The 26,552-nt window shown below is 38.6% G+C and overlaps 1 protein-coding gene across 1 annotated transcript in view; it reads right to left on the bottom strand.

Moving 5' to 3' along the window:
* Nucleotides 1–26,552, bottom strand: part of SLC13A1 (solute carrier family 13 member 1) — a 104,206-nt gene that overhangs the window by 35,943 nt on the left and 41,711 nt on the right. Inside the window, exons 7-11 of the mRNA XM_027539119.1 lie at nucleotides 21,709–21,866; nucleotides 9,025–9,144; nucleotides 4,146–4,244; nucleotides 3,667–3,768; nucleotides 445–551 (exon numbers count right to left, since the gene is read on the bottom strand). Of these exons, the coding sequence (XP_027394920.1) occupies nucleotides 445–551; nucleotides 3,667–3,768; nucleotides 4,146–4,244; nucleotides 9,025–9,144; nucleotides 21,709–21,866 (586 nt within the window). The remainder of the gene's footprint in view (nucleotides 1–444; nucleotides 552–3,666; nucleotides 3,769–4,145; nucleotides 4,245–9,024; nucleotides 9,145–21,708; nucleotides 21,867–26,552) is intronic.

The raw sequence follows: 26,552 nt of genomic DNA, 5'->3' as shown, positions 1-26,552 counted from the left end.
TTTTCCAAGGCTACTATGAGGCTGTAAATACTCTTCCCTTGAAATTCCTCACATTTTTAGATCCTCAGCATTTATTACCAAAGGCTCATCTTGAAGTATAACTTCCAAGTTCTTGTTCCTGTGTTTGTCAATAATCAGATTATTTCTGATTATGACCAGGACAATGAGCTTATGATAGACCAAATAGTATCACCCATAGCAGAACTCTAACTAACCATGGTATGTAAAGAAATCTACTTCTAGCTTCTACAAAGTAAGATGGTCCTTCGTATGAGGAGAGGAAGTGTGCGGTCTGAACAGGGGTTGCAGTGTGTAAACAGGAGATGTAAACCAGCAGCTGCGTTCATGTCCATTCCTTCTGTTCTACAAGTTAACTGAAACCAAGGGAATTTTGTACTTTTGCTCTTCTGTCAAATTCATTCAGAATTATAAATAATACTCAACCAGTTTCTCCTGTAGGCGTAGTTTTGGTCAATCTCTTAGCTGGGATAAGAAAGAACAGGAGTCCTATAAGTAAAGCAACAGTTGAATCTGTAGCAAAACCGGGATACCTAAAAAAGATAAGTGTGTGCGTTAAAAAATGCCATCAAGGATTTGTATGAACTAAGCACCAATTGATTATGGAAACAGCATAGAAGTAGGAGTGGTGGTATTGGTTATTTATTCTGGATAATCCGCTCTAAAGTCTATGGATTCACAACTAAAAACGAAACTTAGTGAAAATGAAAATCTCAGACCACATCCCCATTATTTTCATAGGTCTCCTTATTTTTAAAAATCTCCTTATTTTACACATGTTGATATGCTAGGCCAAAAGTTCCCTTTCAGGTTAAGCTGACAGATCTGGTAAATAATTTCTTCTCTGGATTATTTCTTTTAATCATATTGACAAAGCATTGAGGTTGAAACAATAGGCCAAGTCCTATATAATTGTCTATAAAAGGCTACTATTGAATTGTGGCAAGGCATGGATGTTTCCCAAGTCTTTTAAAACTCTTTTGTAAATTGTGAAAAGGAACTGATCTGTTTTTCTAAGATAGAACATCTGCTTCTGTGTTTATAGGCCTTGGCCATATCATACCAATGAAATAGACTCATTTGAAGCTTTGTACCCTATGAAACTCAATCAAGAATATTAATTATCAGAATGGCTTTGAGATGCTCATAGATGATCACCATACAAATTAAGAGTTATTCAGGAACAGATGGGGTCTTAGAAATACCATGCCATTCCTGCAAGTAAGACAGGTTTCCAGAATCCCCAACAGTTAAGAAGCACCTGGAGACCAGATATGAATGAAACAGGAAGAAATCATTAAAAATCAGTTTTAAAAGTCAGCATATTAATTAGTGAATCTTTGAGTCTGAAAAGCAGAGTGTGTACCCTAAGATTATTTTACTACCTTGTAACTCAGCAATGCACACATAGTAAAGAGGCTTTTTATTCCTGTAATTTACTTGAACAATCTAGATAATCAAGGAAATCCATTATTTCATTCAATCTGACAATTTTATAAAGCAGTCTTTTTTCCCTAAATATAGATTTTCTTTCATTGTGGAGTGAAATGCTGCCTTGGTATAATTTAGTCAAAAAATATTACCAATATTATTTTATAGTTCCTTATTTCTTTTATTTCAGTTATAATTTTTGTTGGATTTTTGCCAAATTAGGCAATTTGCCAAATCAGGCATCATGTAATCTGATTTTGTTTTATATGAAAAGACATATTGAAATCTTTCCAGGTTCAAACAGATGGAATGAAAACATGAGGTGGTAGCAATTTATCTTGATTTATCATTCTAGCATTGAAAACTCTAAATGTCTAAAATCTCTACATTACAAATATATTCTAGAGTATATATACTTCATATAAAATCAAGCCATAAATACAGAAATAATTGATCTTTAAAAGACTTTTTAAGCTATTATCATTTTATATTTAGTTTATTATGAACTAAGGTTGTCTCAATATTACAAAATATTAAGCTTAGGTAAATTTTATTTGCTCTGGCAATTTAAAAACATAATTGCCAGTTAGATGTATATATGCAAATTCTTTCCTCTTTCAAAGCTGTTTTTCTTTTCTTATTGTTTTCTCTCAGAATTTGAGACAACATGGGTGCCTCCTCAAAGCAAATACACTTTGTCTTCCTGCTACAGACAAAACATCTGAGTTACATTTTCCTCCCATAAGGAGGAGAATTAGAAACTGATTATATTGAATGTCCTATTGGGGTTTCTGCCTGGTTTTTATTCGCCATTGTCTGATTTCATTTGGTTTTTACACATTGGGGTTTAGGACTCTCCCCACCTAGAATGATCGGAGTGGCGTTTTTAAAAGGAGAAAGAATCATTTTTTCTGTTGGTCTAGGTCTTATTACAAAACCATAAAGTTTAAATCAAACTATTAAACAACAGTTTGCTATGAACAGCTTGCTGTAAGTGATTGGATATTGCCTTTTGTTTAGACTTCTTGAAATGAGAAGTTTTCACCCTAATGGAAAGAAAAAGTCTATGAAGCTGCAGCTGATCCTTGAAAACATGCACCACCCTGCAATTGTTGCACTTGTGTGCTCACTAGGAATTGGCAAGCACACTTGGTGGCTTTAAAAAAATGTTGGCAATACCTGTATAACCAGAAGCCTCTGATGCAAGAATTTCTTCAGTCCGTGTGGGTAGAATAGATTTGACTCAAACATTTTTAGTTTCTACCCCCACTATATGGATTTTTGTGGGGGGATGTAAGACAGGAAGTTCAAATCAGAGATCTGCTGAATTTAGGATACAGAGGACTTCAGTGAAAGACAGATTTGGAAACGTGAATCTCAAACCAAGGTATTTATACGAACATGTAGGATGGTCCTTAATTTAGCAAATTATTCTACAATCTTCCCCCTCACTTCACATGACTCAGCAGTGTCTGCTGGGATATAAATCACTGACAGATAAAGTTAACTCTGACCCAGCTTCTAACAGTAGCTTGTAAAGTCAGTCTTCTTGCTTATTCAGAGAATTCCTTGTTTATAAAATAGAGGCAGGGACAGATTTATAGGGAAATAGTACAAAAATGGACATCAACAGAGGAAAAGACAAAATATGAACTAAATAAATAACCCTTCATAGAAATAAAAACAGGTTGGCAAAAACCACAGAATATGAATTCATATCAGGTTATTAGGAAGCACTGAGTGGTATTCAGCGCACACTTGTATTGCACTTCTTGTGGGAAGATACAGCACTATTCTAAGTGCTATTATTAGCCTCAGCTTACAGATGGAGAAACTGAGAGGTAGGTGACTTGCCTGAAGTAAGTGGAAAAGCCAAGAACAGAACCAAAGCAGTGCGGCTCCAAGGTCTATACTCCTGACCATCTTAAAACATGGCTTTCCTGCAAATCATCCTTCTAATTTTGTAAGGAAGAAAATAATCTTGTCTGAAGAAGCCTTATCTTAGTTACAGGGCAGTTTGGTTCCTGGGCTTGCTGCCTTACCCTAAATTTCATTCTTTATCACTGTTTTTTTCCTGAAAAGATTAGAATTTTAAAAATCTTTTCAATGGAAAGGAAGAAAAGCAAATCTCATACAGTCTTTCAGAGTTATAGGAACCACTTAGGAGAAAAGCAGAGTATAAAACAGGAGGCGACAAATATAACAAGTAATGCTTACTCTGAAAAAAGCGCAGACCAACCAGAAACAAATCCAGGATCTCGGCTGAACCATAGCAGGGCCATTACAATGAAGAGGACTAAGGTCACAATTTCTTGATATCTGTGGGAAAATTCCAATCCTTTCATTTATTTTCTCAGTCAGAACATTTGCAGAAGCTCCCTGAACTGTTGTCAGGGAGAACACAAACTCTGTAAAAACCGGATGTATCAATTATTTAAGAGAATCTGCAGTTAGAAAGGGGCTTTACTCCTCAGTGGGCCTTTCAGCTTCTTGTCCTTCTACCTGGTAAGTTTTAGTTAGACATGGTCTGTATTTTATCATGTGGAGCTATATTGATAAAGGTTAGAACACTTGGGGCCCTTAGCAAGTATAATAAATACATTATAGACCATTATGCACACATTTGTCTTTAAACAAATACTTGCAGCATAAGCTGCATCGCTCTGTGTGTGTGTCCATGTGCATGTGTATCTTACCTTATTGGTCCAAGTTTTTGGTATTCTTGTTTAATAAATGCAGCACAGGCTTTTTGTTTGGCTGTTGGGGGTTTGCCACATTGGAACATCTCCTTAAAGCTAAAAAGAAGAGTGTGGGATTATTTGAGAGAATAGCATTGAAACATATATATTACCATATGTAAAACAGATGACCAGTGCTAGTTTGCTGCATGAAGCAGGGTGCCCAAAGCCGATGCTCTGGGACAATCTAGAGGGATATGGTGGGGAGGGAGGTGGGACCAGGATTCAGGATCCGGGGCACACATGTATACCTATGGCTGATTCATGTTGATGTATGGCAAAAACCATCACAATATTGTAAGGTAATTATCCTCCAATTAAAATTGATTAATTAATTTAAAAAGAATAATTAAGCTTGTTAAAGAATTTTCCCTTTATAGAAGATATGTGTGTGAAAGTGTCAGAAAATATAAAGCTCCCCGCTAGTAACAAAAACCTGTGCTTTTTGCCTATCCCTCTGCCTCTTTCTCTGAATTTTCTGTCCCCTCTTTTCTGTTTTTTCCTGGTTTGCTTAATTTTCGATGCCTAACTGTCATTCCATAACTCCCATGACATCATCTGCTAAGCTCTTCCAAGTCCTTTGGCATCACTGGAATTTTGCTATGTGCCACTCATGTCTAATTTAACACTTTATTACATACCTGACCGTTAAATATTTTAATATATTTCTTAAGTGTGATTGTTAATTTTCATAGAAAAGTTTTATCTCACTAGTGAGAATTATTAGAGAATGGGGGCTGTAGCATGTATTTGGGGGTGGGCAGTAATTCTAAACACTGGCATACAGAGTAAATACTTGACTCATTAACTCTACAGTAGCTTTGTCAGGCTTACAAGATAGTTGGTTGCTAGATCCATCGATTTTCACACAATATGCTAAACTCCAGTTATACTTTAGGCACACAAGTCACATACACTGATCATGAACAGAGTCCAAACTAGGTCTATTTTCAGAAATAAAACCTATTCTATTACATTTTTCTTTGCATTTCTTTACTACTTATGTTCTAATGGCATCAACCAGATAATCTTCCAATTTACTTCTAACAGTAACGGTCAGTCTCTATTTCTTTTAGCTGCTTACTTTTAGTGACCCCTTTCTCCTGTGACTAATTCTTCTGTCCTGAAGTCCAGGGTCCTCAAAACCTTGAACAGCATTTTGTGAAGTGTTGCTCTAAATCTTGATTTAAAAATATCCCTCCAGAGGAAGAAACAAATGGAAAACTGGCCAGATTCTCATGGATTATCTTTTGGAAAATATGAGTAGCTCAGTTAGATTATGTTATATGTTGGTATGGAAAGCATTTGTGGGTATATATCCAAAGGGAACTGACATCTACATTTTTAATAAATATCTGCATTCAAATGTTCATTGCAACATTATTCACAACAGTCGAGATATGGAAACAACTCAAATGTCCTTGGATGGACAAATGAATAAGAAAAAGAATAAAAACTATTCCACACATATATAGTGGAATATTATTTAGCTATGAAAAGGAATGAAGCACTGATACATGCTACAATGTGGATGAACCTGGAGAACATTATGCTTAATGAAATGTCAGACACAGAAAAGAAAATACTGCATGATTTTCCTTCTATGTGGAATCTAAAATAGTTAAACACATAGAAGGAGAGAGTAACATGGTATATTCCAAGGGTTAGGAGAAGAGGAAAATGAGGAGATGTTGGCTAAAGGGTACGAAGTTTCAGTTATGCAGAAAAAGTAAGCTCTGGATGCCTCTGTGCTAAGTTGCTTCAGTCGTGTCCAACTCTTTGCAACCCTATGGACCATAGTCCTCCAAGTTCTTCTGTCCATGGGATTCTCCAGGCAAGAATACTGGAGTGGGTTGCCATGCCCTCCTCCAAGCTCTGGATATCTCTGTACAAATAGAGACTATGATGAACAGCAACAATAATATACTTAAAATTTTGCTAAGAGGGTTGATCTTACGTGAAGAGTTTTTATTACAAAAGGACGGGGAAAAAAGCAAAAGGGGTAGGGATAAACTTTTGGAAGTGATGGATGAGTTTATGGCATTGATATTGATGATGGTTTCATGGGTGTATGCTTATCCCCAAACACAGTAAGTTTTGTATACATTTAGTAACTACAGCTTTTTGTATGTCAAGCACACCTCAATAAAGCAGTTTTAAAAAAAGAAAGGAAGCAACGACATATTCTTCTGTAAAATTGCTGAGGGTAAACATGGCTATTTATGAAAGAGTAGATAGGACGAGGACTGGGGGAGGAGGGCAGTTATCACATGAAGACACGTTATATTTATTTTTCTGCAGTTCTGTTACTCAGATATGTTTGGACTGTTATTACCTTTGCAGGGGCAGAAATTCCTCAATTCTTAAGTCATCCATCCTACACATTCATAATCACCCACATGTACCCCCCACCCAATGAACATGATTAGATGATCATTGTTGCATTTAGGATCAAAAAAGTAATATTTAATTTTTATAGCCTCCATTAAATGATTGACTAGTGCCAGTCTTGAAATTTTCCTCTTGTCAGAATATAAATTCTACCATTAAAAGAAACTAACCTGTGGACCACCTTGAGAGCCATCAATAGAATTATTTTTTTTTAAGTAGATTTAAAGAAGAGTCTTCTTAGAAACTGTTTTCTACCCAGTAAACTGCCTATGTTCTTTGTCACTTTGCTTGGGGACAATCAATAGTTAAGTCAAAATCCAAAGTGTCTTTGCTACAAACGAAGGTTAATGCCTTCACAATGGAACTGATGAAGCATATGACAATGCATCAACCTCTCCATTGAAATAAATCCTGTGGCACTGACAGATGAGCTTCACTTCCCAAATAGGTTGGGGTCATTTATAATGGGTGAGTTAACTGTGTTAATACCCAATGTGCTCATCAGAATGTCTGGTGGCCGGCCAGGGGAGGGGCTGATCATTTCTGTTTGTTGATCTAAAACCTCTGGAGGTGAACACACTGGCAGATCAAAAAGGACACTGAAAAATTAGCTGGAGCATAAATCTGTGCCATGTGTAACCAACACTGGACAGCAAGGGGACTGTTTCAACGTGCCACTGATCATGATTTATGGACTTGGCTAGTATATGCACTTCACAGGATGTTTTTCATCATGGAGAAACACATTTCAGGGCCTCTGCCCATTATCTTCTTAATTTCTCCTTTTTAAGTGGTGGGCCACTTCAAAATGATGATAAGGGTCGCCTACATATTTTATAAAGTCATTATATGTAGCCAAAAAAGAACAAAACAGCTGGGGTCTGAGACCAGATGCTTTCTCCTTTGGTCTGGGATTCCAGTCCCCTGCATCCTGTGTTGTTACCTGAGCAATTGAATAGACCCCCAAAGGCCTGGATTTCCAGGAAGGGGCATTTAGTATGCAGCTGGCCTCTTCCCTCTGATGCCCACCTGCCGTAGGCAGTGACATTCCACACATTGGCTCCAGCGGGAGTGCGGCCTCACGCTGCTCCCGCAATCTGGACAAATAGATTGTTCAAAAAAACCATCAGTACTATCTCCCGACTACTAACAAAACTGGCAGTTCTGGAGAAAAACCAGGAAGAGGAAAGGAGAGGGAAGAATATCAGTCCTTACATGATGAAGCTTGGAAAATGTGGGCACGGGTATGGAACATGACTCCACAGGAGTGTTTGGCTATTCAGAGGAAGTACAGAAAGCTGACTTCAGTCTCCCCTGCAGTGGATAACATGCTGTTTCATTCATAGGTCCTTGAAGTTATTTAAATAAAACCTTATAAAGATAAAGTTGAGTAACTTCCCTGGAGGTCCAGTGGTTAAGATTCCGCACGTCCACTGAAGGGGGTTCGAGTTCCATCCCTGGTTGGGGAAATGCCTCTCAGGGTGGCCAAAAAAAAAAAAAATGAAGTTGAATTGGTTTGTTTCTTCATGAAAAAAATCCTGAAGATTTGATAAACAGCCCTTTCCCCTTTTTTTGTGGGTATTGTTATATGTGTTGAATCTCTGAGGCAGCATTTTAGATTTTGCTGTAGAACCCTGCATAATTTGAAATGCTTGGCAGGCATTTGAGTCATGTAACTCATTGGTACTTATGAACCACTAACTTCAGTCGCAGCCAAGGTAACATCTGCAAATTCTCTGGCTCTTGATTGATCAGTGTTTCCTACTTTGACTTCTCTATATTCAACTAGGGCCCATCCATACTAGAATTACAGAGTTGCAAGTGAGCTGGTTAAGTCTTCTGGTTAAATTCTACTGGCTTAGTTGAAGATATTGAGACTGAGAATGGATCAGGACTTGCAAAGATCACTCATCTGTCTTGTGAGAAGCCACAACTTTGTCCCTGGTCTCCTGATTCTCAATCCATGTTCTTTCCACGGAGCATGCTCTCAGATTTTTGTTTTAGTTTTTCAAGGGCACGTTAATGTTAGTACAATGTTAGGATGAAACAGGAAGCTCTGCATGCTACAGTTTAAAGTTACTTGATAGCTTGAGGAAATCCACACATTAAACCAAAGAGAGGAGCAAAATTTCTTAAAATTCTGCTTTAACAGGCAGGTTGGGTCCTCACCATAATGAGCTTCATATGTCCTTCTGGCTTATTAATATCTTAATGGCTTAGGATCAGAGGAGACCAAGATAGACTTTCTGTCTACAAAATCTCTTCCATAGATGATATTCTAGAGTATCCATAATGCATGTGTTCATACGTATCAGTTTTGTGGGGAAGAGAAACACAGAAATGCAGCATGCATGAAATAGGTGTAAAAGCCCTGGATGAGGGGCTGAGAACATGGAACCCAGACACCAATAAATAAAGACCTGATTAACATGGAATATGTACTCACTTGAATCCTAGGAAAAACCACTGAAGCCAGATCCAAGACAAGAGGAGAATAACAATGGCAGCCGGGAAGGACATTATAAACCATGATCCAAAGTTGATGCACTGGCAGTCAGGATAGCGCCTGTGTGAGAATACAGAAAAGTGTTCACGGGAGGAGTACAAGTGGAATCGTTTCTGATGGTCTGTGAGAAGCAGCACTTCCCATCTTTCCTGCGATAGCAGCCAAGAAAGAAGATGTTGGGTGGTCGGGGGTGGGGTATTCCCTACTAAATACAGGAGTTAGCTTTGCTCCTCATCTCTTGATTCTGTCACTGCATGGTTATTCATGCTTCTCACAAAAATGAGAGCAGATACATTATGACTTTTGATCCCTTTGAGAAAGTGTTTACCAAAGAACCTAGCACAGTGCCTGATACTCATGGAATTGCACAAGAGATGGGGACACGTGGGTGTGTGTGTTTTGTTATTTGTATTCAAATCATCAGTACATGAGTGAAGAAAGACAAACAAGCAGACCTGGGAACAGGTGAAAATTGACTTAAGAGAACTGCATGTGTCCATCACCATTTCATCTTGGGAGATGACATCCCAGACTCTGACGGGACTCTGATCTGACCCACACTGTCCCTCAAAGCTGTTTTCCCCTCTTGTTTCTTCTGCCCCAAAGCAACTACAACCATCTTATCAGACATATTCTAGACCTTTCTTCCTAGAATTAGGCAGGGCTTTGGGGCTCAAATGGAATAAATCAGGACCAGATAAAAATAAGTAAAAGTCCTGTGAAAAATATCAACTTTTCCATTAACTCTCTTATTTTCAGCTTTCTAGCTCACATAATAAAGCAGTAGCAACAAAAATCCTCAGGTACAGTTTCTTTGGTAACCTCACAATCATTGTTTTGAAATGTAGTCTAAATTCTCATATAGTTATCTATTTTATGACTGTGGGGAAAAGGAAATTCAAGAAACAGTTATCTTTAATTTTTCTTCTTGAAGTAGTAACAGAGTCAGAAATGAGAAAAGTACAGAAAATAATACAGAATTAATAAAAAAACACCATTCACATATTTTTATTATGGTTGAAATCACAAAATAGAAAGAATGTAATAGAAATGCTAGATTTTCAGTATTTTTTTCTACTTAGATCACACTGTATTTTGCCACTTAAAAAAGATCATGTAAATAAAGGAGATGTTTCATGCTACACACATCAACATAAGCCAAATTTATTTATTTTAGAACACTGCTATTTTAGCCTGGTTCCTAAGAAATGCAAAGGCTGTTAAAAAAAAAACAAAAACAAAAAACAAAATTAAGCTTTCAAAACTGCAGATTTCTCTTGTTGTCTGCAAGACATGAGCTGATCTCCCTGGGTCCTAGAATTAGCACTGGCAACTTGAGGATGATTTTATCTACCTTGAAGTGATCCTATGATTCGCTTATATGCTTTTGCCATTGTTACTGCTGTTGTTTAGTCACTAAGTCATGTCCACCTCTTAGCGACCCCATGGACTGGAGCCTGCCAGGTTCCTCTGTCCTTGGGATTTCTCAGGCAAGAATACTGGAGTGAGTGGCCGTTTTCCTACTCTAGGGGATCTTCTTCATCCAGAGATTGAACCCACGTCTCCTGAGTTTCCTGTATTGGCAGGTGGATTCTTTACCACTGAGTCACCTGGGAAGCTCAGTTTTGCCATTTGAAAGTAGCAAATGATAAGTAAAAAATGATAAAGAATACATAAAATTGATTAATGTAAAAAAAATGCTTTAGCAACTCTATGAGGCTCTATAGAGAATTGTCTGCTTAAAAAAAAAAAAAAAAAAAACAGTGTTTTCAGTTGGAAAATAAGTGAGAAAAGGCTTAAGCTTATCTTCCATCAATTTACTAGACTTGGATTACAGGTCAGTGGCCTGTGTTGTTTTGTTCAGCCTAAAGACAATGAGAAATGCTGCATGGATTAGGCTCAAAACAATGCCCCAAACCCAGTTTCATTTTGCACCGTCTGTAGCCCATACCTTGAAATCAGGCTGCTTTGTTCTCCCCACCCATTGCGGAGAATTCTGTGAGATTTGAGGGAAGTGGGGCTTTTCAGAATTTTTGCCTGGAGGGATAGGCCATTTAAAAAAATGAAAGTTTAAAAAAGCTAAACTCTAGAATTTTTTTTTTCTTCCTTTTTTTTTTTTTTTGTTCAGTAGTAAGAAAGTAAACACTATGAGGTATAAATATTTTGAATGAAAATGGAATGAGTGGCACCCTAGAAGGGATTAGTTTCATAGTGGTGGTTCTTTTCCCACTTCCTTCATATTCCATAACAGGCTTCCCTGGTGGCTCAGACGTAAAGAATCTGCCTGCTAATGCAGGAGATGCTGATTCAATCCCTGGGTCAGGAAGATCCCCTGGAGGGTGAAATGGCAACCCACTCTAGTATTTTTGCTGGGAAATCCAATGGACAGAGGAGCCTGGAGGGCTCTAGTCTGTAGGGTAACAAGAGTTGAACATGACTGCGCGACTGAGCATGCATGCATGTATAGTCCATAAATGAAGGGACTGCAAGTATCTGCCTAAAGCAAATAGAGATTTCTTCTATCATAAACCATGCTGCTGCTGCTGCTGCTGCTAAGTCGCTTCAGTCATGTCCGACTCTGTGCGACCCCATAGACCACAGCCCACCAGGCTCCCCCGTCCCTGGGATTCTCCAGGCAAGAACACTGGAGTGGGTATAAACCATGCTAACTACATTTAATTCTGATGGAATCCTTTTCTTTCACCTGACAGTAAGTTTTGTGTCTACCATGCACTGGGTACTCTTGCAGCTCCTGGGGATATAGCAGTGAATTAGATGGACACAGTTCAGGCTCTCACAGTTTACATTAAATGGAGAACACAGGCAGAAAAACAAGTAAGCATATAATGAATTGGAAAATAAAACAGAATAGTGTGACAAAAAGAGATTAGGTGGAGGGAGAAATTTTACGTAGCATGACCAAGGAAAATAAAATTTGAGATGAGATCTAAATGGCAAGAAGGAGCTAGTCATGTAAATAACTGGGAAATAGTATTCCAGACAGAGGAAATATCAAGTGCAAAGGCCCTGGGGTAGGAATGATTTGGGGATGTTTGAGGATTAGACAGAAGACCATTGTGGCTGTGTGTGGTGAGCTAAGTTCACAGTCTCATGAAATAAAGTCCAAGAAGTAGCCACTAGGGATCAGTTCATATACAGCCATGTAGGCCATCAGAAGGAATTTGGATTTTAATACTAAGGCAATTGGTCTTCCCTGGTGGCTCAGATGGTAAAGAATCTGCCTGCAATGCAGGAAGTCCAAATTCAATCTCTGGGTCAGGAAGATACCTTGGAGAAGGGAATGACAACCCGCTCCAGTATTCATGCCTGGAGAAATCCATGGACAGAGGAGTCCATAGGGGTGCAACGAGTCAGACACAGCTGAGCCACTAACACTTTCACTTTCACTAATGCAATTAGGAGTAATAGAAACATAGTAAGTAAGCTAGTGACATGATCTAATTTAAAGTCTATGTAAATTTATGAATTTCATAAAACATGTTAGCTAGATGGATTGTGAAGATGGATGGTAACAAGAGTAGAAGCCAAGTATAGTAAGTGGAGCTCCAAGATGACCCCCAAGAACCCTGCCCCTGGCATACATACTTAGTACATTCTTTTCCCCTTCTGTGTGGACAGAACATGTAAAGACGGTGAGATTTTATTCCTGAGGCTAAGTTCTTTAATGGGTGGAGTGAAGAGAATTTGCAGAGGTTCCCATCAATAGACTGACTCTGAGTTAATCAAAAGGGAGATTATGTTGGGAGGGCCTGACTTACTCAAGGGAACCCTTAAAAGAGAGTTGTTCCTGCTGGCTTCCAGATGCCAAAGGAAGGGGGGGGGCATCTAGCAAGGATCTTGGGGTATCCTCTAGTTGCTGAGAGTGACCTTATGCCAACAGACTGCAATAAAACAGGCACCTCAGTGATTCAAACACAATGAATTGAATTCCGTCAACAACCTGGATGACCCTGTACTAGGACTCTGAGCTTCTGTGAAGATCGCAGACCCCACTGGCACCCTGACTTCAGCTGAGCAAAGGACCTGGCTAATCCGTGCCTAGATGCCTGATCTACAGAAATGATGAGGTCATAAATTCCTGCTGTTTTAAGTTGCTAAAGTTTATGGTAATCTGTAGCATAGCAGTAGGAGACATACACATGGAATCTGTTAGAAGACCAAGGCAGGTTTGCAGAGGAGTAGGGAGATGAGTAGATTTTAGCTTCATTTAGATTTGTAGCAGCATAGATGAAGAGAAGGCAGTGGATTTTACAAATATTTGGCATACAATGTAGGAAAGGGTACTATTCATTGACATGAATCTGAGGGAAGAGCAGGTTGGCGGATCGGAATGCTGCTGTGAGGGTGTTCATGTGAGGTGCCCTTTAGCTTTCCTGGTGGCTGTGGTGGATAGTCAGTTAGATAGATGAATCTGGAATTGAGAGAGCAGTTAGAGATGTGAAATTGATGGTTACCCACACACAGGTAGCTTTAGAAACCATGGAAATGGGTGTGTCAATTTCAGGAATCAGTGGAGATGAGTGGAAAAGGAAATACACCAGGGCACTTTAAGTCTTAGAGGTCAGGCAGAAGGGCAGGAATGAGTTAAGCACATTTAATTCTAACAAAATTCCTGTAGGCATGTATTATATTTTTATTTTACACAGAAAACACAAAGTCTCAGAAGGTTAAGTGGATTGCCCAAGGTCACAGAGTGTACAGTCAAGCTGGATATTTAAACCCAGGAGGACTGTTGAAAACACCACCTCTCTTCTTTAAAGCCCAGTGTCCTCAATGTCCTCCCAAGTGAAAAGAAAAAATTCCATATATATTTCAAAATATCCATAAACTAGAGTGCAGACTTGATGTTTTAAGGACATTTTAGAACCCCACAGGAATGATGACATAGGAGAGACATGCTTTGACCTGAAGCATACGAGTGTGTCAGTGTTGAAATTTAGGAAGACAGTGCTATAGATGCAGTTCTTAAGTCCAAGTACAAAATCATAAATAATGCTAATTAAATACACAGCACTGATCTCAAAAGAATGTGTGTGATTGTGGATATTTATTGCTTTGAAACAGGTATTGGCCACTAAGGGCAAGATCAGCTGATATCCACACTGATTACAGTCCTTTTGATTAATGACTATTTTGATTATTTCTGAGTCAAAGCCACTTTTCAGATTTGCATTTATGTACCTCCAGAGGTTTCTTTTCAAATATTAATTACTTTTTACGCATGAACCAGACTTAGATTTCTAACAGCAAGAGCAAAAGTTGAAGCAGCAGCAACGACAATGGCTGGGGTTATTGACAATTTCCTACCTGCCAGGCCCTCTGCTAAGAGCCACGAATGCAGTATGCCATTTAATCTTCATACTAGTGTTGTATGTTCTAGTTTTGCCTCCATTTTACAGATGGAAGAAACTTACATTTGTAGAAGTTAAGCTAATATATGGCAAAGTTGAATCTGAACCAACCAAGTCTAAACTTTGCAATACCCAAATTTCTTCTGTACTATTTGCCAGAGAAATTCTTTCTTAGAAACACATATTATGCTTTTCTGCAGGAGAAAATCATGGTGAGCTTTGAAAGTGGCTATTGCTAGGTAGCTGGCTTACCTTCTTCGTCTGTGATTAGCTAAGCAGAGAGGTTAGGGAGGTGGGCTTTGAATTTAGAGCGCCTATAAACATATTTCTTGGTTTGTGAAGCAACAATAGTTATTATTTAACATATAATTAGCAACAGTGACTGTGCTAATTATTGATAATTCAACTTCCTTCCAAGCTGCTTTGTATACCCACACATTTCACAGCTGACGCCCACAAGCTGAATAATATACTTTGATAATCAGCAAGCTGTGAAATTTTACTTGTGATAATCTTCTATTCTTAATATGATAGATTGGCTTTTTGTGTTTAACTAATAGCTGGTGGATTTGTTAAGTAATATCGATGCAGCAAAACTCCTCTGTTATGAAAGTAATAATTGTCCCTAATAATATTTCCCTTAATAACTTTATTTTAATATCAAAAGATTATTCAGTTATTTAGATGATTCCCAGGAACAATCAGCACTTCATTCATGTCTTGGTTCAGTTCATCTTAACCAATGTTTATTGATCACCTACCTGTGCTCCTTGGGGGCTAAAAGAAGAAGATAATAATTCAATAATTATTATAATTCAATAATTCATGAAACCTTTTACAAGCTTGCAATCAGGCATGCTGGTTATGGGTGTGCGTGGATAAGACAAATTTATAGAAATGTGAATATAGCTTTGATAAGAAGAGATGGGACTGGAATGTAAGTTTTGGAGTAACTGAACAGTTTCAAATGATACAGCATCCATACAAGTAGAGAAAAGCTGGCAGAGTTGGATGTCTTTTTTTTTTAACTTTACAATATTGTATTAGTCTTGCCAAATATCGAAATGAATCCGCCACAGGTCTTTAAAGAACCAGAGTAGGAAGAAGTGAGTTAATTACAGGGTGATATTTGTTAACAATATATTAGGAAAGGAGGAGATTGGATGACAACTGGAAGAGTGTATCAGTGGAGCAGAAGGGTCAGGTAGAGAACATCAAGCAAGCAGTATTTCTTTAATGGGAGCCAATAAAAATCCAAAGAATCTATAAGACTGTAACAGTAAATACAGAAAACAATATTTCCATAATGCCTTATTCCAAGGGTAAGTCAAAAACTAATGGTGAATTAAGCACAAGGGAGTCAGAATCTCGGTGCCACACATTATAGATTCAAAGATTAAGGATGCAAGAAATGTCATACCTTGTGGTTGAGTTAGATAATTGGCTCAGTCTTATTAGTATTGTTCTGAAAATCACCTGCTAAGCTATGTATCAGCTTAGGATGACAAGGGCTTCCCTGGTTCCTCAGTTGGTAAAGAATTTGCCTGCAGTGCGGGAGACCTGGGTTTGATCCCTGGGTTGGGAAGATGCCCTGGAGGAGGGCATGGCAATCCACTCCAGTGTTCTTGCCTGGAGAATCCCCTGGATGGAAGAGCCTGGTGGGCTATAGTCCATGGGATCACAAAGAGTCAGACACAACTGAGCAACTTAGCACACAAAACAAAAAAGAGATGGTTCAGTCAAAATAGCCATGTTTTCAGCATTGCCACTCTTTCAAATAATTCTTATGTGTGCATGTTTTTCTTTTATAAAAAGAAAGTGCAATGCTGCTGCAGCTGCTGCTGCTAAGTCGCTTCAGTTGTGTCCAACTCTGTACGACCCCACGGTCTGCAGCCTACCAGGCTCCTCTGCCCATGGGATTTTCCAGGCAAGAGTACTGGAGTGGGTTGCCATTGCACTCTCTGAGAAAGTGCAATACCTGAATGCAAATACCAATGCAGTCTTTACTTGTCACTGGCAGCAAACTTGATTTTTAAAAATTTTGCCAACATGGCCCCCTCCCAGATGGTGGGAGAGGTAATGAGGCTGCAGAGCAAAAAGGGAACCAGGATTCAGGCCATCTGCCTACACCCCCCAGTGCCTCCGCTGACTGGTGATCATCATTTAAACTCTTGGAGCCTTGGTTTCCTCATCTGTGAAACAAGGGTGTGTATATACATGATTTGAAATATCTCTCTTCACTTGTCCCCTCTCATTATCACTCAGGAGCACACATCTTTCTTTTCCAAGACTGACATTTTTACCCTTGTTTCTATCCCATTCCACCTCCATTAATTGACTGTTAGCCAATTAATAATTTTTTTCTCTCTCTTTCTTCTCCCTGCAAACCTCACAAATCTGTTTTTACTGTCTCCTTTGCCTGAGTGTAAAACCAAACTGATACCTCCCTTATTCTAAAGGAACACTCTGCCTCTGGTTACACCATGCTTGTTCTTTCTTTCTTTCTTTTTTTGGGTTAAACTTGAAACAATCATTTAAACTAGCTGCCTTGTTCTCTCATTATGGTCTCACTCCTTCACTCTCTTTAGTCTGAATTCTGCCCTAATCCCCATTGTTCCCCTGCATCTGCCCTCCTGGAGGTCACTGATGAAAACTAAAAGCCTCTTTTCAGCCATCATCTTACCTGACCCTTCCACCACATTGTGTGCTCCTGACTTATTCTCTGCTTGGAAAATGGTCTTCCCCTCCATCTGTCAAAATCCCACATGCTCCTGGTTCTTCACCTACCTTGATTAACTTTTCTCATCTTCCTTTTTGTCAGTATTTCCTAAGAATCTTTCCATGTTTCAATTCTCTTATCTTTTTTCTCCCTATATTTCCCTTGCTTCACTCAAGATTTTAATTTCTATGAATATATATACACGTGTGTGTATGTATGTGTGTGTATATATATATATATATATATATATATATATATATATATATCTTCTTTAATGGCTCAGCAGGTAAAGAATCTGCCTGCAATGCTGGAGACACAGGAGATGCAGGCTCGATCCCTGGGTCTGGAAGCTTCCCTGGAGAAGGAAATGGCAACCAACTCCAGTATTTTTGCCTGAAAAATCCCATGGACAACGTAGCCTGGAAGGCTACAGTCCAAGGTGTCACAGAGTCAGACACAACTGAGCAACTAAGCACACACACACATATATATAGTCCCAAATTTATAGCTAATTGGAACAATGAATTTGTAAATGCCTGCTGAAAATCTCCTTGTGGGTAGATTCTGAGCAGTTCACTTCACTATATCCAAAATAAGATTTATTTATTTCTCTAATGAATGTGCCTAGTCTTCTCTAAAACTTTATGAAATCACCATCTATTGACATATAGCCCTAGCGTCAAAATTTCCTAGAGTTGCCTTAACCCTTCCTTACCCTTATAAATCCTCATGCCTAGTCACTCACCACCTTCTGACTGTATGGCACCCTGAGTCTAAATCCACCCATCACTTCATGACTCACCTGCTTGTGCCTCTCATCATTTGTCAACAAGTTGGTCATAGCCTGCTAGTTGGTCTCCTGTCCCCAGGTTCTTAGAATGCCAATCAATCTGCACACTGTTCTTCTCAATTGTGTAAAGACATGCACAGGCTATTCTACTACTTCCTGGAAAAACTGATTACAGAATTTATGTACTTTGATTTTCTGGATTATTTGCATTCATTTCCTCCATAAGCATGGTGTTTACTGTTTACTTGGTTTAAGACTGGGCCAGGTTATGCAGACGAATTTTCTCTAGTGATTAGAGGTACTGCACACAACTAGAGTCTTCTTTAAAGACATATGTTCAAAAGTTTCTAGGGAGGTAATATTTTAGGAAGATAGACTTTGGGGTCTGACTGATCTTGATCTGGTCTGCAAACTACCAAGCTAAACATCAAAATTTTCAACTCTACTAATAATAGCCCACATTTATACAGCACATGCTTTATGTTAGGCACCATTCTAAGTGGTATTTATTTTATGTAAAACTTGAAACTATGAGAGAAAGAGAGAGATATTATTATCCTCATTTTTTTTTTTCTGGCAAAATAACAGGCTTAAAGACATTATTGGTCCAAGAGCTGGTATTTGAATATAGACATTTGAATCTCAGAGTCAATGCCTTTAATCACCACTGTATACCATTTCCACAGCAAGAATATAAGGGTTCGTGTGCACTATAATATATGCAATTCATCTGGCAAGGGCTCAATACTTGTCATTTGTCACTTTACCTTCTTCTCTGTATGTCAAAAAACAAGTTATTCTGTTTTAAAATTGTTAATGGTTTCTGTATATGTATGTTTTGCCTAGGCAATGAGCTAGAATCTTCTTTCTGGTAGGTTTTATTTTTTGTATCCTTCAAAAGAGTTCAAAACCATGCCTTGCACATTGTCAATTCTCAACAAATGTTTACTGATTGACTGAGTGGATGAAGATCTGTTTTTATTTGCACAGGATAAAATTTAGGTTTCTCAGAATTTGTTGTTCTTATTTTCCATACGTAAAAAAGAAAACAAAAGAGTACATGCATAAAACATAAATATATTTTATATTTAAGTAAATAGATAAACAGTTAGATAGATAAGGCTTTGAAATGTATTATCCAGTTGCTTCCTCTCTTAGATTACTTGTAAGATAGCACCTTTTTCTAAGTGTCAAAAGCAGGAAATCATTGACTCTCAGGCTAATGTAGCCTTCAGAGTTTGGTAAGACCTAAAATGAACTTGTACAAATGATCATTGGTATTGCTCAAAAAGATGGCAGGAAGTGTCAGGAGAAAAGGTGAGATTATTGTAGTGGCTTTGGAAATAAAGGATGATTTCTCTCTGGCTCCAAACATCTGAACATAGAACATAAACCTTTTTTTTTTATTTCATGTAGTTTTAAGTTTCTGGAACTTTTTTCAATGAAATTGAATGCATTTCATTCCAATGTTGCTTTGGGTTGCTGTTGTATTTTTAGGGTCAATATTTAAGAAAACATTCATTAAATACTTAGTCTGTTTATTTACTATTTACTTTTTATTATGCAAATTACTATATACTTTTAAAGCTATTTACTTTTTATTGTTCAAATTCACAACATAAGTGACTGAAAAGTAGAATTTTTAACTCAAGTGCCCTGACTGTATCCACATTTCCCCATTTTCTGCACTGAAGGAACATCACAGCACTAACTTATATTCAGATTCATACATCTGCTCTCAATTATACATAAGGTTGTTTTGCCCCTTCTCTTTCAATATTTTCTATCAAGAAGGGATATTTTGAGTTTTCCAGTTTTCATATAACTCTTAATGCTAAAGAAAACTTGAAGGAAAAAAAATCACTAAATTTCTAATTATATTTTAAGCATTTTCTAAAAAGAATGTTTTGGCCAAATTCCCATGATTAGGAGAATTACAAGATCAGATAATTAGGGAAAATAGTTACTGAAACATTTTGCTCCAAGTGCTACATGCCCTCAATCTGTCATTGAAAAATGGATGAATACATTCAAAGAGTCCAGGGAACAGTTAAATAAAAGAAAGAAAATTTTGATGATGCATCGGGCAAGAACACAAAGACCAAGGGCAAACTCAGTATGGTTATTTTGACGATATCAAGTCATTTCACAGGAATGGTGGAAACCAGCAGTTCTCTAACACCAACAAAGTAAAAAAGTAAAAATAAAAACTTGGTCTAAATTTCAGAAAAAGATTTATAGAGAGGACTGAGATGTAGAATCTCTTTCTTTGGGGGATTCATGAGAAAAGATACAAGTCTAGCTTTCAGAAAGGGATTAAGTGCATCTCCTGCCTTGAATTAGGAGATGCATTGAATACATCCTTTCTGGCACTGGGAATTTCAGAAGTCTCTCACTTATAAACCAAATGTCTTTCTAAGGTTCTTTTCTAAGTCAGTCATTGGAGTACACACGATGGATGTATACTCATAGACACAGTAAATGCACCCGGTGGTCTGTGTCACATTGTCCCTAAACTGCTCTGTTAGGGTTGTTTTTTGTATATAAGTTCTCATTCTTTCCAGAATGGAGGGTGACATTTTTTGAATCTTGAATTTCTTGGAACATCTTGCAAATAACTCAGAAAGTTCACAGAGTTTGTGACTCTGCTTCCTAGAGTATGGTTTTCCCTGAATTTTTCTATGAAAAATCTTGTTAATCTTGTTCCATGGCATCCTCAACACTGCCCACCTTCCAGAAATTCTGACAATTATCTGTCCTTAGTCCTTGAAATTATACCTTGGGTGTAGAATCAGATTGAGCTCTCACAAAACACTGTGGACTTTCAAACTATTGTTTCAATGATTCTTACATAGTACCAAATATTTTTATGTAGTTTACTTCATTTAATTCTTACGATATTCATATGAACTGTGACTGTTTTAGATATGAGAAAATTAAGTCTTGGAAGAACTACTTATTATTGTGACTGAAAAGTGGAATTTTTAACTCCAGTGTCCTGTGTCCAAGATTCTCAATTTTCTGCACTGAAGTAGCATCACACCACTCATATTCAGATTCATATATCTGTCCTTAGAATACTTTATTACTATTTTTTGTAATTGCCCAATTCTTCAAATATTTTTCAATTCCAACACCAAATCTTCTGTAATGGGCAATCCTGTTTACTAGTCATCATTTAAGTTTAAATGTCAGTTGACAAACCCTACACAAATTGTCCCATGTAAACAATCCCTTTCACTTTAGGTAACTACCATTTGCAATATTATTTATAATAAAACATGTCTTCTGTGTTTCGAGACATAGGAGAGGTGGGCTCGATCCCTGGGTTGGGAAGATTCCCTGAAGGAGGAAATGGCAACCCACTCCATATTCTTGCCTGAAAAATCCAATGGAGAAAGGAGCCTGCTGGGCTACAGTCCATGGGGTTGCGAGGTGGACATGACTGAGCAACTGAGAACCCACACACGTGTTTGGTGAGAGTGATTACCCAGGGGTTATTTTATCCAAGCTGACCTTGGAATCTACCAACACCTGTTAATTCACTGTGTCCTACATATCTAACTCTATTGGAAGGAGCAGAAGGAAGGTTTCTAGACCTATAGCAGTCCTGATGGGGATCAAAGGAGGATTAACTCAATATAGCTCTCTGTCTCTCTGGATTCTCTGAAACAGGTAAGAATAATTCTTATAATTTGTGTGCTGTCTGTTTACCAAATCATCAACCCAGTCATTTTACTTACATATTGAAATGCTCAGCGAAGATCAAGTTGGTAGAGGTACCCGTGATTGTTGTCAGTCCACCAATGGTTGAAGAATAAGCAATGCACAAGCACATAAGTTTACACATCATGTGGTCCTTCTTTGTTCGATACTTGTTTCCAGAATTTGTGCCTGAATTCTGTTCAACAATAAAATGTACCATGAGAAGAGCTCTATTTGTAGTCGTAAGAAGCAGTCATAGCATTTGTTATGGACTGAATATTTATGTCCATCCCACCCCCAAATTCATATGTTGAAGCCCTCATGCCCAATATGATGGTATTTGGAGACTGGGACTTTGGAAAGTAATGGGGTTAGAGGAGATCATCATGGTGGGGCCCTGGCATGATGGGATTAAAGATCTTACAAAAGGAGACACCAAGAGCTTGATTTCTCTCTCTTTCTTTCTGCCATGTGAGACCACAGAGAGAAGGCAGCTGTCTGCAACCTAAGGAGACAGCTCTCATAAGACACTAATCCTGCTGGTTTCTTGATCTTGGATTTTCAGGTTCTAAACCTGGGAGAAACAAATCCCTGTTGTTTAAGTCACCCAGTCTATGGTATTTTGTCAGAGCAGCCCAATAATGCAGCATTTATCTCTCCATCAACAGAAATGTTAACAAGAAAAAATGTGTAACCACTGAAATACCTTTACGTAGTTTCATTCACTAATCCTTCTTCCTTATTCCTGAGCCAGCTCTTACCTACTTTCCTCCTTTCTCCAGTGCTCCCAAATCTTTCCAGGGTTTTCCCTCTGAACTGGTGGTACATGGTCACTGAATTCCTAAATCTCTTTTGGGAGTGTTTCTCTACTTTGGCATCTTAACTGGTCCTCTCCAGAAGATACCACTACTTTTGAAATTGAACGTTTTCAACCCTTTATACTTCAGCATTGAGAGATGGAGTCAGTGTCCTCTTTGTTCCCCACCCTCTTTCAGTACCTTAATCTCCTACTGACACGAGAATAAATCAGTTTTTCTTTAAGTTCATGTCATTTGGCTATCTCTTTCCCTGCCCATTCTTCTGAATAGGATGTTCTGATCTCCTGATCACCCACTGCTATCAATTAAGATGACATTCCCATCTGGCCCACAACACTCCTCCATTCTGAAAATCTTATCAAGCATCTGGATAACTGGGCCATCTTATAAATACCCCTCAGAGATCCCAGCCTTACAGATTTTTTTTTTTTAAATCTCATTTCCAGAGACCTTCAATCTGCTCTTCCTCAGTCACCCTGTGCTCTAATTCCTGGACAACACATCTTCCAGTGGCTCCATCTGAAAAAAATCACTATTTCTAATTTTTTATTTTTAGGATAGAACTTCTTAAGGTGCACGACAAAAGCAACTTCATTCCTTCTCTCACTTGTGCCCCATTTAACACACTCTCTTGGTCTGATTTTGCTATCCAGATTGTTGAAATCTGGAATAGAATCTATAACTTTTTGGGTCACTTCATTTAGTCAAGAGTTTTTCAGTCATGTTTAGCAAAAAAAAAAAAAAAAAGCAACCTCATTTCATTAGCTGGAATGAAGAATCCTCTATTTAATTACAAAAGTCCATTTTCACTGTCAAACTACACAAAAGAATTGCCTGTATTCACCTACTCCATTTCTTTAACCTTTCTAATCTGGCTTCCTTCTCGTCAATCAACTCAACGTGCACTTGCTATGATTGTTTATGACCTCCATATTTCAAACTCAGTAGCTATTGTTCAGTGTCAGGTTTGTAGACTTCTCCTGTGCGTTCACACTAAGTCACTTCAGTCATGTCTGACTCTTTGCGACATCGTGGACTGTAGCTCACGAAGCTCCTCTGTCCATGGGATTCTCCAGGCGAGAATACTGGAATGGGTAGCCATTTTCTTCTCCAGGGGATCTTCCAGACACAGGGATCGAACCTGTGTCTCTTACGTCTCCTGCATTGGCAGGCAGGTTCTTTACTACTAGCGCCACCTGGAAAGTCCCTGGAGACTTCTCAGCAGCACCTAAAAGAGTTGATGCTTCCTTCTCTCTGGAGAACTCTTCTCTGGGTTCTGTGATATTTCAGTCTTCTGGTTTTTCTTCTTCATCTCTGCCTATTCCTCTGTCTCCCTTGTCTGTTCATTCTCCTTGATCCATCCTTAAAACTGGAGTTTCCTGGGCTTCCCTGGTTGCTCAGTGGTAAGGAATCTGCCCACCAATGGAGGAGACTAGAGTTGGATCCCTGATCCAGGAGGATCCCACATGCCTCGAGGCAACTCAGCCCACTGGCCACAACTTTTGAGCCTGTGCTGTAGAGCCTGGGAACCGCAGCCACGGAGCCCACATGCTGCAACTACTGAAGCTCGGTGCCCTCGAGCCTGTGCTCTCCAATAGAAGAAGCCACTGCAATAGGAATCCTGTGCAATGCAACGAAGAGGAGCCCCCACCTGCTGCAACTAGAGAAAGACCCTCGCAGCAACAAAGACCCAGCATAGCCAAAAACAAACAAACCCTGGAGTTTCCTGAAACCCTGTCACAGGTACTTGCTTATCTCTTCTCACAGTAATATTTCTCCTTAGGGATTTTCATACATTTCACTGGTTTAATGAAAGAGAAAATCACACCACCTAACTTGTTTTCAGCCAGGCTTCTCCTTTTACCTATGAATCCAACAGACTGTCCAACATAATTTGAATGTCTCAGATAAAACTCCAATACCCAAATGTTCAAAACCAAACTCATTCTTTCCATCCTCAAATCCTCTTCTTCAGGATCATCTACAGAAGATAATAGCATTACCACCCTCATGATTACAAACACTTAGAGTGCACTGAGTATATAAAAACACTGCTTTAAGTTAAAATCAAATAAATGCTTTAATTCGCATTTTTCTTACAACATAATGAGAGCAGTACTGCCGACTTTACATATGAAAATGTGAAGCACAGAGAGGCTGAGTGGCTTGCTTATGGTCACAGAGCCTGGAAATGGCAGACTTAAGTTTGGAGACCATGCAGGGCTCATACCCACAACGCTCTTAGCCACTGTACTACATTGCTTGTCCTTAAAATTCTCATCCCACTAAATTCTATCAATCATATCTACTGAAAAATGTCTGGACTCTGCTGGTTTTTCCCATCTCCACGATCACTTCCTCTAAGTCATTATTATCTCTGACTTGGGTTATTGTAAGAGGAACCAGAGATCAAATTGCCAACATCCCTTGAATCACTGAAAAAGCAAGAGAATACCAGAAAAACATCTACTTCTGCTTCATTGATTACGCCAAACCCTTCGACTGTGTGGATCACAACAAACTGGAAAATTCTTAAAGAGATGGGAATACTAGATCACCTGACCTGCCTCCTGAGAAATCTGTATGCAGAAATCTGTACGAAGCAGCAGTTAGAACTGGACATGAAACAACAGACTGGTTCCAAATCAGGAAAGGAGTACATCAAGGCTGTATATTGTCACCCTGTTTATTTAACTTATATGCAGAGTACATCATGAGAAACATTGGGCTGGAAGAAGCACAAGCTGGAATCAAGATTGCTGGGAGAAATATCAATAACCTCAGATATGCAGATGACACCACCCTTATGGCAGAAAGTGAAGAGGAGCTAAAAAGCCTCTTGATGAAAGTGAAAGAGGAGAGTGAAAAAGCTGGCTTAAAACTTAACATTCAGACACCTAAGATCATGGCATCTGGTCCCATCACTTCACGGCAAATAAATGGGGAAACAATGGGAACAGTGACAGACTTTATGTTTTGGGGCTCCAAAATCACTGCAGATGGTGACTGCAGCCATGAAATTAAAAGACACTTACTCCTTGGGAAAAAAAGCTATGACCAACCTAGACAGCATATTAAAGAGCAGAGACATTACTTTGCCAACAAAGGTCTGTCTAGTCATAGGCGTGGTTTTTCCAGTAGTCATGTATGGATGTGAGATTTGAACTATAAAGAAAGCTGAGTGCCGAAGAACTGATGCTTTTGAGCTGTGGTGTTGGAGAAGACTCTTGAGAGTCCCTTGGACTGCAAGGAGATCCAATCAGTCCATCCTAAAGGAAATCAGTCCTGAATATTCATTGGAAGGACTGATGCTAAAGCTGAAACTCCAATACTTTGGTCACCTGACACGAAGAACTGACTCACTGGAAAAGATTCTGATACCTGAAAGATTGAAGGTGGGAGGAAAAGCTTGAAAAGATGATACTGTAGTAAGGTGCAAAGATTGAGGACCATAGAGACAGTAGTAGAGAGCAATGGGCAGGAAAATAGAGCTGTTAAGAAAGTCTGAAATGAGCCACTAATTAAGACAATGATTGGTACAGAAACTCTAAAAAGGAGTAGGAGAGTCCTTAGCAAATTGATCTGCTCAAGACAGTACTTTCAAGAGTGTTTGACCCTAATTTTAGAGTGTTCGACCCTAATTTTAGAGTGTTTGACCCTAATCTTAAAATGACTTGGAATAAGTCACTCAGGGTAGACAGTAAGATTCAGACCCTGAGAGTACATGTTTGCAGATTTATCTGAACTAATCACTACATTTATCTACGAGAGGAGCAGGAATTTATGTGGTGTGAGATATCTTTTCTTCCAAATTGGGAGAGGAAAAAAAAATGAAAGCAAGAAAGGGAGAAGCAAAGCATCTAGGGTTGAAGCTGGAGACATTCAGGGATAAAGTGGGCAGAGGAAATCGCTCGCGCTGGGACAAAGGACAGAGACAAGGATATATTGTGAGCAGGAAAGAGCTTACTTTATGTTTCTTGATGAGAGACGTACATGAAACTAAATGTATAGAATGATGTAATTTTTAAAAAATAAAAAATTTATCCACAAATACACATGTGCCA

Source organism: Bos indicus x Bos taurus, chromosome 4, assembly GCF_003369695.1.
Source record: "Bos indicus x Bos taurus breed Angus x Brahman F1 hybrid chromosome 4, Bos_hybrid_MaternalHap_v2.0, whole genome shotgun sequence".
In the NCBI taxonomy this organism is placed as follows: domain Eukaryota; kingdom Metazoa; phylum Chordata; class Mammalia; order Artiodactyla; family Bovidae; genus Bos; species Bos indicus x Bos taurus.
This window is presented reverse-complemented; position numbering and strand designations above follow the sequence as displayed.